The sequence below is a fragment of the Nycticebus coucang genome, chromosome 5 (genome assembly GCF_027406575.1).
Source record: "Nycticebus coucang isolate mNycCou1 chromosome 5, mNycCou1.pri, whole genome shotgun sequence".
NCBI lineage: Eukaryota > Metazoa > Chordata > Mammalia > Primates > Lorisidae > Nycticebus > Nycticebus coucang.
In genome coordinates, this window is record NC_069784.1 from 95997328 (window position 1) to 96016167 (window position 18840).

Sequence of the window (18840 nt, forward strand, 5' to 3'; positions counted from 1 at the left end):
CTGTGATTATTCCTTAGTAACAAAAGCCTGGTCTTATTCTGTGTGGACAAGTGTCTAATATAAAGACTATATTTCCTGGCTCCCTTGAATGTAGGTGTGTTTACGTGATTAAGTTGTGGCCAAATGAGATATAAGCAAACATGTTGTAGGAGACTTCCAGGGAGACTGCTTACATGGTGACCTGGTTAGGTGGAGAGTACTTTTAACCATCACTCCTTTTTTTCTGTCCCCTAACTACAGTATATATGTGGTGAAGTTGTATCCACCAACCTTAAGAAGAGAAACCATTTCCTAATGGTGAAATAGAAAGATAGGAAGACTCTGAATCCTTGAAACTGAACTAGCCTGGGACTCCCCATCTCTTACTTAGACAAGAGAAAAAAAAAAAAAAAAAAACTTTTATGTTCAAGCTGCAAGTAAATGAAAACCAGGCTCACTCTTACATGTTATGTATACCTCATTCGGCACAGCAAATAAAATTGAGTCAAAACCGCAAATCCTGTTCACTCCAATGTTTAACAACCATTTAAACATTAATTTCTTACCCTTTAGTTGAGAACATCATTAACTCCTATCCCTCAGTTAAGAACAACCAGGTTGGACTTCTTAAATATTCATTTAATTTTAACATAACTGTTAAGTAATTATACAACCCTCTTGTCAATGCTCTATCTAAAATGATGACTGGTTTGTGGTTTCTAAAGACTACATTTGGACATATGTGGAATAGTTTAAAGCTTGATCTTTTACACAAGTCTGCTTGTATCCATTTCATGTTTCCTAATCCTAGCAATTTGCCCATAGCTGAAAAAAATACTTCTTTAAATTTGTTATTTTCATTTGTGTGATCATATACCTGTTCCTGAATTTTAATTTCCTGGTAATCTCTACATTTGGTTGGAGATGAAGACAAGCCTGAGAGGCAGGTGAATTTAGAGGAATCACAGCTCTCCAGGCTGGGGCATGAGGAGGGTCGGCAGAAGGTGTAATACTGCTCAAAGTCAGCCTTGACCACAAATACGTGCTTGCATTTGTTGCACATGTAATCCCGCTCAAACTCCAGGACCTTCACCAGACTTGTTCGAATCACTGTCCCAGTGACAGACAAAAAGTGTCCCACATCCTTGGTTTTAGGTATGTGCTCCCTCACCAGCTCAGGACAGACAGGCAAACCTGGTGGAGAAATAACAAAGAAACAAAAATAGCATCAAATAATACCTTGGGATTTGCCACCATAGACTATATTCTTCTCATATTTGCTGAGAGAGAAATTATCTCAGAAAAAAAGTCTTTTGTGTTTTACTTAAGGAAACAATCAGATTAACTCAAGAAAATAGAAAATAATTTCTTCAAATAACAATTACCAATAATTGTCTTTGTGTTTTTTTTTTTTTTTTTTTTTTGAGACAGAGTCTCACTCTGACGTCCTGAGTAGAATCATCACAGCTCACAACAACCTCAAACTCTTAGGCTCAAGTGATCCTCCTGCCTCAACCTCCCAAGTAGCTGGAACTACAGGTGCCCAGGACACCCAGCTAGTTTTTCTATTTTTAGTCGAGATGGGGTCTCCCTCTTCCTCAGGCTGGTCTCAAACTCATGAGCTCAAGGGAGCCACCTTGGCCTCCCAGAGTGCTAGGATTACAGGTGTGAGCTACCATGCCCAGCCCAATGGATTATTTGTAAAAGCGCACAGCTAGATGCTATAATAACCAGGATTTTAAAAAGAACTGATTCTCACAAGAGGACTATTTCATTAGTATTTCAATAATGTATATAATTGTAACAACATTTAACAATGAATATATGTCTGCCTGCCACACATAAAATCAATTGATGACTCCTTGAGTAAACTGCAAAGCAAATTGATGAAGAAATGATAGTATAACATCTAAAGAATCCCATGGTGTTAAGAATTTATTGCTTTTTTGTAATTAGATTCAGCATTTATTAATACATAAATCTTACTGTTTTTAAGAATTGAATTAACTAAAGGTTTACCCATAGCATCATTTTATCCTTTGGAAACCTCATGTTTTTCAATGTTAATAAAAAAAGACAACAGAAAAGATACAAAACAGTTAAAGAAAATCCTTATGCAAAATGGGCTCTTTCTCACCTTTGGCTACAATGCACCATTGCAGTTCAATGATGCTGGCTGTGATGGTCAAAGGCAATCTCCTAACAGATTTATCAGGATAGCATTTGCTATGCTGCTTAATGTCCCATGGCCCACTGTCTTATCCTCGGAATTTCGTAGCTCAAAAAACAGATTAAGAATGCATATCAAAGCCCCATCTACCAGATTTTCCAGCTCACAAGAAATAACCATAATAGGTGTAATTATACCTTAAGTTCATGATGGTTAAGTTTTTCCCTGCTGAAACACCTACTCTGAAAGCCTAATAATAACAATAATAATAATAATAATAATAATAATAATGAGACAGTTTAGGAACCACGGTGGGTGGGGGGTGAGGGGAGGTGGCAAACTAGTTAGAGTAACTGAATGTTTAAGCGCCAGGCTACTTTAACCTGGTATTAGAGGCTACAAGTCTGCAGAAAGACGTGAATTTTCTCCGTTGGCTGGCGCTCTCTCTCCACACTGTACAGATAAACAAAGTGGATATAGCTAACATCTCTATGACTCCTTTTTCTATGCTTCCAAGGCCAACTTGTCCATATTCTAATGAAAATATTTTTTATTTATACTAATTCAGATTGTACCCCATTTTGCCATGAAGGGAGTCACAATTTTGGTTCATGTCTTAGAATGTTAAGAAACAAAAGCAACCAAGAAGAAATTTCTCTTGCTTACCTGGCCTTAAGTAGAATGCATATTATGGCAACATATTTCAATACTGCTTATAGATTCTTAATTACCTTTCTTTTGCTTCTAAAGTGCTTATTTTTTAAAAAATAACAATATTCACATATCATAAAATTACCCTATGAAGTATACGGTAATCAGTATATTCACAATATTGTACAAGCGTCACTGCTACCTAATTCCAGAACATTTTCACGTTCAGAAACTCTCTACCCAGAAACAGTCACTCTCCATTCCTCCCTTCCCCTAGCTGCTGGCAATCACTAATCTATTAGGTCTTCAATAATTTACCTGCTCAGGACATTTCATGTATAGATCCTCCTTGACACTCTCTATCGCCTCTGCCACAACTGGCCTCAATCCTCAGTCCAGAACAAAATGCTTTAATTTTTCAGCACACATCCTGTGTCTTCTCTCCTCTGTACCTTTGTCTGGAAAACTTCACTCTTAGCAAGAAAGACTGCACTCAAGTTTTCCCTTCTGTAAGAAAATTCCCCTCAGTCCAGGATAGCACATTCACATATGCATATGTGGTATGGTGAAGCAAAATGGTCAAACAAATGCACAGCGGTGTTAATGACACCTTTTATGTCTGCAGGAATCTTCCACCCAGAAGAGGAAAAAAGGAATTCCTTGGTTCCAAAAAGGACGCCTTTCTTTTCTTGCAAATGATGACTAGGCCTATACATCCTGGGTCATGACATGTCTACACAAAACTGGTTTTATTTCAATTAGCACAGATGTTCTGGAGGGATACTGCACACTTGGGCAGAAGGTAAGTTGGAAGTGGGGAGAGGCAGGGCTCCACTCTAAGGGTCCCTCACATGCTCACTCGCCCACTCTGGGTACCCCCTGAAGTGCAGCCAGCATCAGTGGATCCCCCTGGGTCCTATGTCTAAGCCAATTATAATGCCTCTAAAGAACTATGTAAACAGTTACAACCAATTTTCCTAAGAAAAATAGCTTTTAATTGTCTTTTATACTTTTACAATACAGAACAATACAGCATTCTTAATGTTCTTAAAAGTCAAAAACTAAAGAGCAGTTTACGTCTTACTGAATCATATAAATCATACCTATCAGGATAATTATTTTTTTAGAATTAAAAAAATTAATCTTAACATGACAGATTAAGTGGTTTATCTTGTATAGTAAACCAAATCCATTATTGTAAGAAAAGGGCAAAAGAGGTGAGTACATTTCTGGATCTTCAGATTATTTCTTTCCGTTTCATATTACTATGATTTTAAAATAAATTTATAATATAAAGACAAAGGCAACATAGTTTTAAGGAAAACTGACCATATATAATAAAAATCTTAGTACTAAAAAAAGGCTGAGATAGTGTTTTGATAGAAAGATAAACTGTTTTTGCCAGGTATGGTGGCTCACGCCTGTAATCTGAGCACTTTGGGAGGCCAAGGCAGGTGGATTGCTTAAGTTCAGTTCCAGACCAACGTGAGCAAGAGCGAGACCCCATCCTTACTAAAAATAGAAAAACTAGCCAGTGTTATAGCGGGTGCCTGTAGTCCCAGCTGGGGACTGAGGGAAGCTGAGGCAAGAGGATCACTTGAACCCAAGAATTTGAGGTTGCTGTGAGCTATGAAGCCACAGCACTCTACCCAGGGTAAGACTTACCTGTGGCTCAGTGAGTAGGGCGCCGACTCATACCGAGGGTGGTGGGTTCAAACCCAGCCCCAGCCAAACTGCAACAAAAAATAGCTGGGTGTTGTGGCGGGCGCCTGTGGTCCTAGCTATTGGGGAGGCTGAGGCAAGAGAAATCGCCTAAGCCCAGGAGCTGGAGGTTGCTGTGAGCTGTGATGGCACAGCACTCTACCAAGTGAGACTCTGTCTCTACAAAAAAAAAAAAAAAGGAAGGAAGGAAGGAAGACAGGCAGGCCAATTTTTTTTTTTTTTTGGCTGGGGATGGGTTTGAACCCGCCACCTCTGGCATATGGGACCGGCGCCCTACTCCTTGAGCCACAGGCACCGCCTGGCAGGCCAAATTTTTAAAAATGAATTAATACATTTTAGATTGAGAGAAAGATTAACTTAATCTTCCTTACTATCTATCAGTATATTATTATTTACATTCTTCTCTTCCAGTGAAACATAAGGAATAAATCAGGCACTAAACCACCCTTAGTCCTGAACATAAAAACTTTCATTATTCCCTGATCCATTCATTGATGGAAAAGAAGAAATTTTTGAGATAGAGATATGCCTGCATCAATTACCTCAGGTTTGAAGTTCTCAGAGTGTTGTTTATAGACTAAGCATATCAGCCTTGCCTGGGAGTTACTGGAAATGCAAATTCTTGGACCCACTCCTAAGACCTCCTCAGTTAGAAACCTAGAGGGTGAGCCCAGGAATCAGCATTTTTACCAGTGTTCCTGGTGGTTCTGGTGCCCATTAATGTTTGAGAACCACTACTTTAAATGACAAAATGTTGTTTCTTTTCCTTTTTGTTTACTTTCGTGCTAACTATGCACGAAACCCTTTTTGAACCCCTTTCATCTAAACCACTGGGAATACCAAGTAAACTTTAGGCTAATAAAAATTCCAGAAGGCAAAGATATGTAGGAGTAAGAATAAAGTTTAATGAATATTCTGCAAAAACAAACGAGAAACTGTCTTATGTTTCTAAAGAAACTGAACCACAGAGGCCTAAAATACATGATACAGGTACAGTACCACTAAAACCAGACTGTTTCTATTCCCTGTTCTTTCCCACATATTGTTCATTCTGTTTGCAACACCTCCATCCTGGCCTTATCTTCTCTTCTTGAAGCCTCCACTAATCCCCCCAAGAGAAGTCACTCTGTTCTGTGGGATAATATGTCTTACACGCAGCCCAAGTGAAGCATGCATCATGTAACATAAAAGCTCCAGGAAGCTCCTTTACAGTCTTGTTTAATATGCATATATCTGCAGGCATACACATGCCATCTGGCAAATACATGGCTAAGTATCTGTTTCCCCCACAATCTCAAATACCTATAAAAGAGGAGGAACTACATATTCTTTTTGGTTTCTCAAGAGTCTAGCAAATGCCTGGACACGTTATGTTGTAGAATGATTGTTAGCATGGTTGTAATATAAATTGCAACTCACATTTTCAGGGCAGTACTAAAAAAATAGGCTAAATTCACTTCAATTCACAGGGTCCTTAGGTAGAAAACATTTTATTATTTAGGTTTTTTTGTTTGTTTGTTTGTTTTAGGAAACACAGTCTCACTTTGTCATCCTTGGTAGAGGGCCATGGTGTCACAGCTCACAGCATCCTCAAACTCTTGGGCTCAAGAGATCATCTTGCCTCAGTTTTTCATTTTTAGCAGAGACGGAGTCTCACTCTTGCTCAGGCTGGTCTTGAACTCATGAGCTCAAGCAATCCACCTGCCTCAGCCTCCCAGAGAGCTAGGATTACAGGCATAAGCCACTGTACCTGGTGGCTTATGCCTATAAAACCGAATTTTATTATTGAAACTATTTATGGAATATTATTTAAAAATAAGGGCAGCCTAAAACTATTTCCTAAATACCATTTCAACAACATTAACTAAAGTCCCTTTTAACAATCCTTTTGAAACTCATTAAAAGGAAACATTTCTTCTTGATTCCAGCAATAGATTATCTAGTGCCCTTATGCATAATCTTCATAACTTTATTCTAGCAAATGTAATTCTACATGGTAATTTTCATTTAAATCAAGTCCCTAGTCCCTTTTGAATATTTTTTATGATATTTGTTTGTTTATTTATTTTGAGACGAAGTTTTAACTCTGTTGCCCTGGGTAGAGTGCCATAGCATCATAGCTTACAGCAATCTCAAACTCTTGGGCCAGCAAGATAGCAATCCTCTTGTCTCGGCCTCACAAATAGCTGAGACTATAGGCATGCACCGCCATATACAACTACTTTTTCTATTTTTAGTGGAGATTGGGTCTCTTGTTCAGGCTGCTGAGCTCAAGGAATCTACCCACCCTGGCCTCCCAGAGTGCTAGGATGACAGGCATGAGCCACTACACCTGGCCCTTTTTAAAATCTTAACTTGCCTCCGAGTGGTTCTACTGTAGTAACTCCTCACCTTTTTGGAATCACAGCAAGCATTCTTATTGATTAGAAATCTCTATTTCTCTCAAATGTACTATAAGGCAAATATTTATTTTTATGCAAAAAGATTATGTGTCTTTCTAACTTAATCACAGATTGTCCTAAATATTCTGGGGTCTGCTTTGTAAATTCACCAAAACCTTTATTCATAGAAATAAAATGAAGCTGTCCCAGTCTTCATTTGTTTATATAATAATCACACATTTAAATTTTTTTAAATTGGGGATTGACAGGGACTCTAGAGGTAGTTTGCATGTGAAGAAACTGAGGCTCAGTAAAATAAAGAAACTTGTCAACTCTCCTAGCCTAGAAATGTTGCTTTAACCAGGTAACTCTTTTCTTTCCACCATCCAACACTATGTCTTCCAAGAAATGGTTTCCATGCAATGAACTAATGAAAAATTGTTACACTGCAGTGTCAAGAGTTCTATGAAATTCTCAATTCAACTCTATCTACTGTTAAAAATAAAACACAAAAAACCTCACTTTTAAAACAAAAAGTGAGGGCTAAGAAGTCTTGAAGACAGGAATTCAAGGACACAGTTCTACAAGCACAAACTGCTGCTCTACCCACCCCCCGTCCCCCGCAGTTTCTTAAAAATTAAGATGCTTAATCTGTCATGTAGTCAATGGAAATACATTGAGTGGCTGGAAGGTAGACAGCACAATGCTTGTCTTGAATAAAAATAATTTCCTAAAATAAGGGAAGAATCCACTACTTTTCTAGTCTTTTGTATTCCCAGTTCTTTTATTATTAGTCATAAAAGCCTAAAAAGCTGTTTTGGATTATGATTTTATACACATATAGATATATGAGTATTCCGCTGTCTCTACACATTCTTCCTCATCTCAGTTGGCACAGCTAACTTACCAAACCTGGAGAACGCATTACTCTGCTCTCAAAGAAGTGACCATCAACGACACAACAGATATAGAATACTCTGAGTATAAATATCAATCATTTCTTAGTATTCTGAATCCCACTTGTGTTATTTTCTCAAAATCTTCCTTGAAAATAAAATGGCAGTCAAACCCGGAAGTGATTTTACCTGATATCCGGGCATGAAGATTCTGCTTCATGGAAACACACTCAGGCTGAGACAGGGACTGGAGAATTGTCAAGGCTGACCTCTGCAGTGCACTATCAAAAACAGTGAGTACTTCGTTGGGGAACACAGTGAAGTATTCCCCAATTTCCATATTGGTCTCAAAAAGGGTCATGGCATTAACCACGACTGCGTAATGAGCATCTTCATCTTTTTCCTTCAAGATTAGAAGAATATCATTCTTATGGTATTCTGAAACGTAGGACTCAAACACTTGACCAACCAATGCAACTTGATCACTATTCATCTTGAATTTAGGTTACTAAAGAAAAAGAAAGGAGTCAATTAGGCCTTTGATATTCAAGATTTACATACTATTTAACAAAAATGACTGATTATAAACCATGTTGGCTTTTTATCACACTATAATCACAAAGTAATATCTGAATTCAAATCTTAATTAGATATGAATTATCTGTTATCATCACTTAGTATATGTACTCTAAAAATGAGTGAAGTTAAATCTAAGAATTATGCTGGTACTGGCTACTGAAATCCAAAACAGTTCAAAGCATCTCTCACATCTTTTCCCAAACATAATTTTTCCCAAAACTTCCTCCTCTTTAACGCTATATTAATATATAGTCATGCACTAAATAAAATTTCAGTCAATAAAGCATATATTTATACAATGGTGTTCCTACCAAATTATTATTATTAATATTATTATTATTATTTTGCAGTTTTTGGCCAGGGCTAGGTTTGAACCCACCACCTCCAGCGTAGGGGCCAGCGCCCTGCTCCTTGAGCCACAGGGGCCTCCCACCTACCAAATTATAATACTGTATTCTTGCTGTACCTTTTCTATGTTTAGATACGTTTATATACACAAATATTACCAATATTACAGTTGCCTACAGTACTTAGTACACTAACATGCTATATAGGTTTATAGCCTAGAAGCCACGGGCTACACCATATAGCCTAGATTTGTAGTAGGCTACACTACCTAGGTTTGTGTAAGTACACTCTTTGATGTTCATACAACAATGAAATTCCCTAATGACGCATTTCTCAGAATATATCCCATTGTCAGTTGATGCATAGTGGCATTATAATTTACATAATGTACATACTAGTCCCCTTCCTTTCTTTGACCACCTTTCATTTACACATATTTGCTCTCAAATATAGAATCTTCAAACATCAGCCTTCTAGCTGAAGCGTTCCTTTGAAGAGTCCTGGGTCTAGGTTTCGTTCATTTAAAAAGCATATTATTCTTTCTTTCTCTCCCGCTCTTTATACTTATTTGTGTGCTGCTATATAAACAGAACGCTATACTAATCAAATTCATAGCTGGTTTTAACTTGAATAATTAACAGACTGGCCTTTAAAAATTCATATTTGGAGGTGAATACTCTCTCCTCTTGCCCTAGAAAAACTACTAGCTTCAGTAAAAACAGCTGTCAAGAACATAAGGAAAACAAACAGTGGAAACGAAAGGAACATTGAGTCTTTGAATAATAAATAATTAGGATGGAAATACAACATATACCATTCCTTAGTCAGCCTCGTTCCCCTGGCGATCTTTTTTTCAACAAAATGTGTATCTACAGATTAAAAGGGCCTACCTCCATCTATTTTCATATACACTCTCAGATAACAAATTACTTATGTATAAACCCAATTCAATGTCCATTTCCCACATCTACCACATACAAGGCACTATGCTGGCAAATGAAAAGCTTAGTAAAAGATGCTCTATATCCTAAGAGGTCCCAGGGACAGATCAAATGAAACAGTGCTCCCCAGTGGTAAACATGCAATATATGAATAGCAGCAAAAGGAGAGAAGGATTAAACATAAATGAGATGACAATTCCAGTGGTGGCACCAGGCAGTTTACAAATAACCTGTCCAAATAAGAAACTCTTATTTGACTTGGGAAAAGAGCATTAGCAAGGAGGTGTACTTTACTATGCCTTACCTCATTTATCCATCATTTATTGTTCCAGGCACAACAAATAAGAATATTAAAGATGACTGTTACAAAGCTCACAGTTTAGCATTCTAAAAAATGTGTTATACATGCTATATTTATTAGCAGTATTTTTCCTTCTCTGAGAACCTAGTATTCTGGAAGGTGGGAAAAATATAAAGTGGGTATACTACCATATAACTCTGACAACACTCACTCTATGAATTCTGACAACTATAGGATGCCAGTGTGATATTAAGAGATGAGTAAGTGTACATACAAGAGAATGAGTGAAAACAAATTTATTGTCATCACTCTGACAAGTAATTTGTCTTGGTTAGGTAATATAAATTCAGCCAAGTGTAAAGCAGAAAAAGCACCAGGGCAGGAACGAAGCTTAAAGTATTTCCATGATGTGGCCTCTGCCAAAATAATTAATAATAATAATAATAATCTGGACTCCCAAGAGCAGCTATAAGAGAATCTCTAAGATTCTATAAAAGCCTATTAAATTTAGAGCCACAAATTTAGCTGTTTGAAACAGCTCCACATAAGGGCAGGAAATGGGTAGCCACAGAATCCAAGGTTCAAATTATGGTCAGATTAAATTTTGCCAGGTTATATCAACAATTTATAGATTCTATAGATTACTCTTTTTTGAAAATGGCATTCTCTTTCAGTATCTGCGGAAAAACTGACTAATCAGTTGTTTTCTAAGCAGTTAGCTAACCTCATAAACATTCCTATCCAGATATGGACTGGAGACACTTCTTGTTTTAAGAAAGGTCATTCCACAACTTTCTTTTTCTTTTTGTAATATGAATAGGGTTTTATTTATTTTTGTATTTAAAAACTCTTTCTTTCATGGATGTACATTAGGGCAAGTTAGAACAATCAATCACGTAAACAACTGTCCTCACATAAAAGGTAGTTGTTACTTAAAATGAAAATCCCAGTGGTAGTAATAAATTTAATTATATATAGTTCTGCATGTCAAACAATTTACATGGAAGATAGCCTGTCCTAAAAAATAGTTTCTGGTGACTGAAAAATAGACCCAAAAGGACATTGATCTCCAAAGATGCATTTTAAGAGTTGAATGAAATGTGAAAAAGTAAATTTATTTTTCTTATTGCGTATTTGGGGTCAAAACAAAAAATAATTTTGCGTTACTTTGTCCTGAACCAAACTGAAGCGCCCAAAAGACAGCAAAGGGCCCACCGATACCGACACCTTCCAGCCGGCTCCTGGGAAGCGCGGCAGCCCCGCCCCCTATAACCACGCCCTCTGCCGAGGCCGGCTCCGCCCCCACCTCGCGGGAGCGCGCCGTCTGCGCGCCTCCTCCCCAGCCGCTCGGCCGCTGCTCCCGCGCAAGGCAAACGTGGGGTCGGCTCATTTTCGCAGGATGCTTTCCAAACTTTCTAATTCAGAGGGTCTCTGCAATTAGCCCCTGCCCTACGACATGTCGGCAGGTCTTGCACACTTCCCAGCCTCTGCTCCAGGCAGGCACCCTGGCCTGGCCGGTCCCAGAATGGAATAGTTTTTGAACTAACGAGACGTGGGCGAGACTTGGGGCGAACTGCAGGGAAATAACCGTGAAACGAGGCGGCAGCTGTTACTTACTGGCTGACAAGCAGTGTCAAAAGTCGTCGAGGACTCGCTGTTCCTGAGGCCCAGGAGCACAGAGAGGTCTGGCCGGCCGGTCAGGGTCTTCACTGCTGACCCACCGCTCCAGGAAGCTAACGAGGGCGGGACGTGCACGTGCACGTGCTGCTCGAGGCGCCACCGGCCGCGGGGACGCGCAGTCTCCGTTGGGCAGGTCTGCAGCCGTGGACTCGGCTGGGCCGGCGCACTTGGCGGTCGCCGGGCCGCGCTCCGCTTCAACTTCCCGGCGCCGGCTGCTCTTCCGGGTGGAGACGTGAGCGGGCGCGCGCCCCGCCGAGCCTCTGGGACTGAGGGGCGGAGCGGGGCGGGGCGGGGCCCTGGCGTAGCCGAGGGAAGGGGCGGGGCTGGGACCGAGAGGCGGACTGGGGTGACTTAGGTTGTGTGTTTGGATTGTTTTTGTTCTAAGGCTAAACAATGGGCCTAACCCAAGGTCACAAAGATTCCGCATGTGTTTTCTGATAAAAGTTTTAGAATTTTATGTTTAGGTTTGTGATCCAATTAGAACTAATTTTTTAGGTGATGTAAGGTATGGGACTTAAGTCACTTTTTTTGTATGAATGTCTAAGATATTTGTTCAAAGAGCTTTCTTCTCTTCAAAGAGCCTTTGCACCTGTGACAGAAATCAGTTGTCAATTAAAAATTAGTTGTAGGTCTATTCCTAGACTTTGTATTCTGTTCCAGTGATCTGTTTGTCTTTACAAAAATACCACACTCTCTTGGTTCCTATAGATGAATAATGAGTCTTGAAATCCCATAGTGTTTGGCCTCTAATTTTGCTTTTTTTTCCAAAGTTGTTTTGGCTCTTTTAGGTCCCCTGTGTTCTTATGAATTCTAAAATCAGCTTGCCACTTTGTTTTAAAAGCTGGGATTATGATTAGAGTTATGTTGAAGCTGTAAATCTATAGGAGAATAATTTACATGTTGATAATATTGAGTTATGACTTTTGAATAAAGTAAGCCTTTGCACTTATTTAGGTGTTATTTCTCTCAACAAATGTTTTGATCTTTTTTCATGTCTATTCCTAAATCATATTTATCCCCAAATCTAGGGTTTGGGGTAGGCTGTTACACTTTTTAATGTTACGTAATGGCATTTTTAGATTTCAGTTTCCGGTTGTTCTTTGATAATAAGTAGAAATACAGTTGATTCTTTAACATTGATCTTGAATCTGCAGTCTTGTAAAATACCACTTTTAAGTTCTGGTAGCTTCTCTGTAGATTCCACCAGATTTTCTGTATAGCAGGATTTGTTGTTTGTAAATAAAAGAAGTTTGACTTCTGTTCCCTTCTGGATGACTTTTCCTTTTGCCTTTTTGTCCTGGCTAAATGCTCCAAAGCATTGTTGAATAAAAGTGAAGAGACCAGACATCCTTTCTTGGTTTCGCCAAATTTCAGGTTAGTTGCTTTGCCCTGTGACCATAGATTTTTGATGGGTTCAAGAAAAGTCTTTAATTTGGAGCTTGCACAGTTTTTGTCTTATAGAATGAGAGTGACAGTATTTCCCTCTCTCCATGTCTCTGAGCTACCCATTTCTTAAGGTGTCTCTTGTAGGGAGCATACAGTTGGATCTTGCCTTGTTTATTCCACTGGACAATCTCTGCCTTTTATTGGCATGGTTAGACCATTTTAATGTGGTTATTGCTGTGATTAGGTTAAAGTCAATCATCTTGCTTTTCATTTTTTGTATGTCTCATCTCTCCTGTGTTCCCTTTTCCATCTTTTTCTTTCTTTTGGATTGAATTTTTTTATGATTCTATTTTATTTCATTGTTAGCTTATTGGCTATAATTCTTTGTTATTTTAGTGGCTACTTTAGAGCCACTAAATCTTTAATTTATCATATGCTACTTTTAAGGGCTACTATACTTCTTTGCCCTTCCCAGCATTTATGCTATTGTAGCTATACATCTTAGATATGTTATAAACCTCATGATACTTGAACTACACAGCTTCATAAAGGAAAAAAAAAGAATTTAAAAAACCTCTCATGATATGTTGTTATTTTATTTAAACTACCAATTATCTTTCAAATAGATTTAGATAACAAGAAATTAACTTTATTTATTTACCCCTGTAGTTATCAATTCTAGTGCTCTTCCATTATTTCTTCAAATATTTTTTGTTTTCTTCCTAACCCAGACTTTAATTATATAACATTTCTTGATACAACTTTTCTTGCTGCCTAAAGATTTTTCCTTTGCTTACCGTGTGGCAAAAAAAAAAAAAAGAAAGAAAGAAAAAGAAATAGAACTAATTCATCTTTAAACAATGTCGCCTTTTTACTGTTATTCTAGAATATAAATGTGCATAAATGTGTTTGTTCCAATCAGCTTTGTTGAATAGGCATTTAGTTTAAAAAAATGAGGCTTAAATTTAGCTATTCAAAAGTCCTTATGAAATTAGAGAATTCGTAAGATTAATTATGGTTACTTAGCTTAGTATTCAATATTTTTACTGGTAGCTGGGTGTAGTAGTTGATGCCTGGAGCCTTAGCATGCTGGGAGGTTGAGACGGGTAGATCCCTTAAGCTCAGGAGTTCAAGACCAGCCTGAGCAAAAACTATGGCACTGTACCAGGGCGATAGAGTAAGACTCTGTCTCAAAAAAACCAAAAAGATATTTTTACTGGCCATGGAAAATTGTAGGTTGACAGGGCTGTTTTCTTTCTTCAGTATATTAAAGATATTGCTCTACTTTCTTCTTTCTTTTACTGTTTCCAATGAGAAATCTACTGTTATTTTTATCTTGATTTGTCTGTATATAACATCTTTGAAGTTTTTCTCTTTATCACCTGTTTGAACACTATGATTTGCTTTTATGTATTTTTCTTTACTTTTTTTTTTCTTTTTTGCAGTTTTGGCTGGGGCTGGTCTTGAACTTACCACCCCTGGTTTATGGGGCCGGTGCCCTACTACTTGAGCCACAGGCACCACCCTGTATTTTTCTTCATACTTCTTGTACTTGAGGTTTTTGAGTCTGTGGCATTATAGTTCTCATCAAATTTAAAAACTATTTTGACTTTTAGTTCTTAAAATATTTTTTAATCTCTATCTTCAACCCTTTTCCTTTGGGGACACCTACTGTACATATATTGGGCTACTTGACATTGTCCTACAGAACTTATTAATACTCTGTTGAAATTTTTGGACTTTTTTCTCCTCTGTATTTCTATGCCAAGTTTACTAATCTTTTGTAATATCTAATCTGCTGTTAATTCTATCCAACTTTTTTTTTTTTTGGAGACAGAGTCTCAAGCTGTCACCCTGCATAGAGTGCCATAGCATCACAGCTCACAGCAACCTCCAACTCTTGGGTTTAAGCGATTCTCTTGCCTCAGCCTCCTAAGTAGCTGGGACCACAGGCACCTGCCACAACGCCAGGCCATTTTCTGGTTGCAGCTGTCATTGTTCTTTGGCGGAACTGGGCTGTGTTTGAATGTCCCAGCTCCAGTGTATGTGGCTGGTACCCTAGCTGCTTGAGCTACAGACACCGAGCGCTATTCAACGTTTTTTACATCCCAGCCATTATAGTTTTCATCTCTAGAAGTTATATTTGGGTCTTTTAAAATACACTTTCTTAGGTTCCTTGTCCAGGGAATCACTCTCAGCTGGGAAGTCAGTTTGCTACCCTTGTCTCCTCCCTTTTGAACATGGTGTGGATTTAAGCAGTGTCCCAGGCACATACAGAAAAGTGGTGGCTAGTTGAGCCCCCAGGAAGGTGGTTGGTCCCCCCCCACCCCCAACACACACTGAGAAAGAGAACCAGATTTCTGAAAAGGAAGGATTCCTTTTAGAATCCTAAAGGATTCTTAGGAAAAGCAAAGAGAAAATTTATGTTCTTTGCAACTTGATCACACTCATGAAGAAAAAATAGAACTTTCTAATTCATCTTTAAACAATGTCTCCTTTTTGCTGTTCTTCTAGAATGTAAATTTGCATAAATGCGTTTGTTCCAATTAGCTTTGTTGAATAGGCATTTAGTTTAAAAAATGAGGCTTAAATTTATTCAAAAGTCCTTATGAAATTAGAGAATTTGTAAGATTAATTATGGTTACTTAGCTTAGTATTCAATATAATACAATATTTGGTTACTTTTACCAAATTAAGCTGCTTTTTTTGCACTAAAATCAAATCATTGCATTGTGTTCTAATTATGTTTGTTGTATTTAATATTTCCTTAAATCTTTTTCCTGTGACATTTTTATTGCCATTTGATTATTGGAATAGTCCCATATTTTTATTCCTTATATTTGCTTTAAAAAGCAATTAGATTCTTGCACATTAAAAATTTTTAGTATTAATTAAACTTAAGTATTAATTAAAATTTTAGTGTTAATTAAACTCTATCCTTTTTCAAAGAAGGGGCCAAAGATGCAATATTGAAAACATTTGGGGGGATATCATTTCTTTAGAAAAATTTAAGGATAATTGGGCCCTGAGGGTTTAAATAGTTGATAATACAAACTTGTTATAACAATAACATAAAGTACCTAGAATCAGAAAGGAAGAGTCCATAGACTTCATTAAAAGAGAAGATTTTTTTATAATGTGCATGTTATTCAATATTATAAAATATTATCCTTTGTGCTTATACTTTTAAACTTGGAAATCAATAAAACATGAAAGGCAAATCATGCCACAAACATTGAGCTATGTCTAAAGTCCTTAGAGCTAACATTACATTTTCCAAAATAACCAGTGGTATGATTGAGGAGGTGGGTATAATATTACATGTTAACTAATATTCTTTCTTCCTAATCACACTTTTTGTTGACAGCCTGTTGTCAAAAATTATGTTTTATAAGGCATGTTTTTCTGATTTTGTAATAAATGTTTATTTTTACAATTAAAAAAAGAAATATATTTCCCTTTATGTCTCAACGCATTTATCTACCACTTAATATTTCATAATGTTAATTATGTAGTTTTTAATCATTTATTTTGTTTTGTTTCTGGAAATTTTTAGTTGTCTATTTTCAATTTTTTATAGTAGTGGCTCATACTTGTAATCCTAGCACTCTGGGAGGCTGAAGCTGGTGGATTACTTGAGCTAAGGAGTTCAAGACCAGCCTGAGCAAGAGTGAGATGTCTCTCAAGAGTGAGATGTCTCTCAAGAGTGAGACAGAAAAGCTAGCTGGATGTTGTGCCAGGCGCCTATAGTCCCAGCTACTTGAGAGCCCGAGGCTTTGAGGTTGCTGTGAGTGATGATGCTATGGCATTCTACTCAGTGCTGATCTTTGGTCTGATTATCTACAGCCAGGTCATAGAGTTAAAACATGACTGCCAGGGATCAATTCTGTGGATCAAGGAGTTTTTGTAGGGAGAGTGTGTGGAGAAAACACAAGTGTTAATGACTCATTGGCTGGCCCCAGGAGCCTCAAGTGCCTGTAATTTTGTAGTGTCTACACACCTACCTAAGACTCCTCTTGCATAACTCATTTTATTGAATATCTGAAATTAAGTAAATTACAGAATAAATGTTTTTATTACTAAAATGCTTTTTTTGGTAGAGAGGTAGAGAAGGGTATCTTGCTATTTTGCCCAGGCTAGTCTTGAACTCCTGGCCTCAGGCAATCTTCCTACTTCAGATTCCCCAGATACTGGGATTACAGGCTCGTACCACTGTGCAGGGCCCACAAGAGCACTTTTAAGTCTATTGCAATTGCTAAGACTGATCTTTGTGGGTGGATATCACATCTGATCAATGCCCAGCTGTTACTCAATCACAGTCAAAAGAAGGATGAATTTCCCCTATTTTCTGATAATGTTCTTAAAACATGAATTGTGGTTCTATTTTTAAATTATTAGTAGAAAAGAATGGTTCAACATCAACGACAAATTTGTTTTTCTTCTTTTTTAAGGGATGGTCTGGCTCTGTCACCCAGGCTGTAGTGCCCTACATAATCATAGATAACTGTAACTTAGGACTCAAATGATCCTTTTGCCTCAGCCTCCTGAGTAGCTGAGACCATAGACACATGCCACCAAGCCCAGCCTACAAAAGTATTTTGAACAATAACTGGTACATAATAGTTATTCAATAAAGTTATTAAATGAAAAATGAAATCAGAGATTTGTCCACGATATGTAATGTCTGTAACTGGCACACAGCAAATTTTAGTTTTCTGGAAGGACATTTTGCAGCTAAGTCTCAAACCAGGAAGTCACGTAGCTCCAAACAGAAGCTTCCAGAGCATGTAGTAGGCTATTCTTTGGCCATGGTGGATGTTATCAATGGCTGCTTTGAAAATTATCCAGTCAAAATTGTTTCTGCTATATTTTATGACACAAGAGTTCTGGAAATCCAGTAAGGAGTGATTTTTAAACTAAAATGGATTCAATTACAAGGAGTTTTCTGAAGAAAACGTTCATTATGCTTGAAATGGTCAGGGGAGATGACCATAACCTAGGTTATCTCAGATTTCCTAACTTGATGTCACTTCTACTATTTCCAGAGCATATGGTTCTATCATCAGAATTATAAAATAGCAACAGTACAGACATTATCATTAATGACTTGCCAGATTACAACCTCTAACTGCTAGCCAAAAGCCTAGCTTAGAGGTGAGGAATGTAAGGACGCTCCCCCCTGGGACTTTTCACACCTTCATCCTCAGGTCTGTTCTTGGTTCAAGTTACACCACTAGACAGATACTACTTAGTAGCCTGGCACTATTAAATCTTCCATCTGAGTGTTCGTGGGCTAGACTTCCCCTTTTATCAAAGGTTACTTCAAGGAAAGAGCTTTGCAAAATTTACCTCAGTTTTTACTGTAAAAATAATTGAGAATGCCAATCATGAAATCATCTAGGTATCACCTACAAAAAAGTTCTGTATGAGGAATTCCTTTTAGAATTCAGGATGAAGAATGCTGTTTCTCCTGAAAATTCTTCCTCTTTTCAGGTAATCCGTCTTTCACCCTAGCTCAGAGACACATGGGAAACGTGGAAGTGGAAGCCCAGGTATGTCAGCCTTCCATTACCTATTTGTATTCTTTCGATCAGTCCTGACTTTCCACAATGATCTAATTAGGAGCTTCAATAAAAAATATACATTTTTATTGTCTTTATATTCACTTCTAATCCTCTCTGAATGAAGTAGGTGTATATATAATCTTAATGTGGCAATGAATGTAAAGTTTAAAAGAATTTATTTATGGTATATGTACAACACATATGTGCAGGAACCGTGGACACACAGACATGGTGTTAGTGTC

General features: G+C 37.7%; 1 protein-coding gene across 4 annotated transcripts in view; it reads right to left on the minus strand.

The window, feature by feature from the left end:
• Nucleotides 1-11885, minus strand: part of MCM9 (minichromosome maintenance 9 homologous recombination repair factor) — a 99065-nt gene extending 87180 nt beyond the window's left edge. For all 4 annotated transcript variants that reach the window (XM_053591290.1, XM_053591292.1, XM_053591291.1 and 1 more), the window contains exons 1-3: nt 11586-11885; nt 7989-8307; nt 857-1173 (exon numbers count right to left, since the gene is read on the minus strand). In XM_053591290.1, coding sequence (XP_053447265.1) covers nt 857-1173; nt 7989-8292 — 621 coding nt within the window. In that variant the 5' untranslated portion in view covers nt 8293-8307; nt 11586-11885. The remainder of the gene's footprint in view (nt 1-856; nt 1174-7988; nt 8308-11585) is intronic.
• Nucleotides 11886-18840: the final 6955 nt, after the last annotated feature.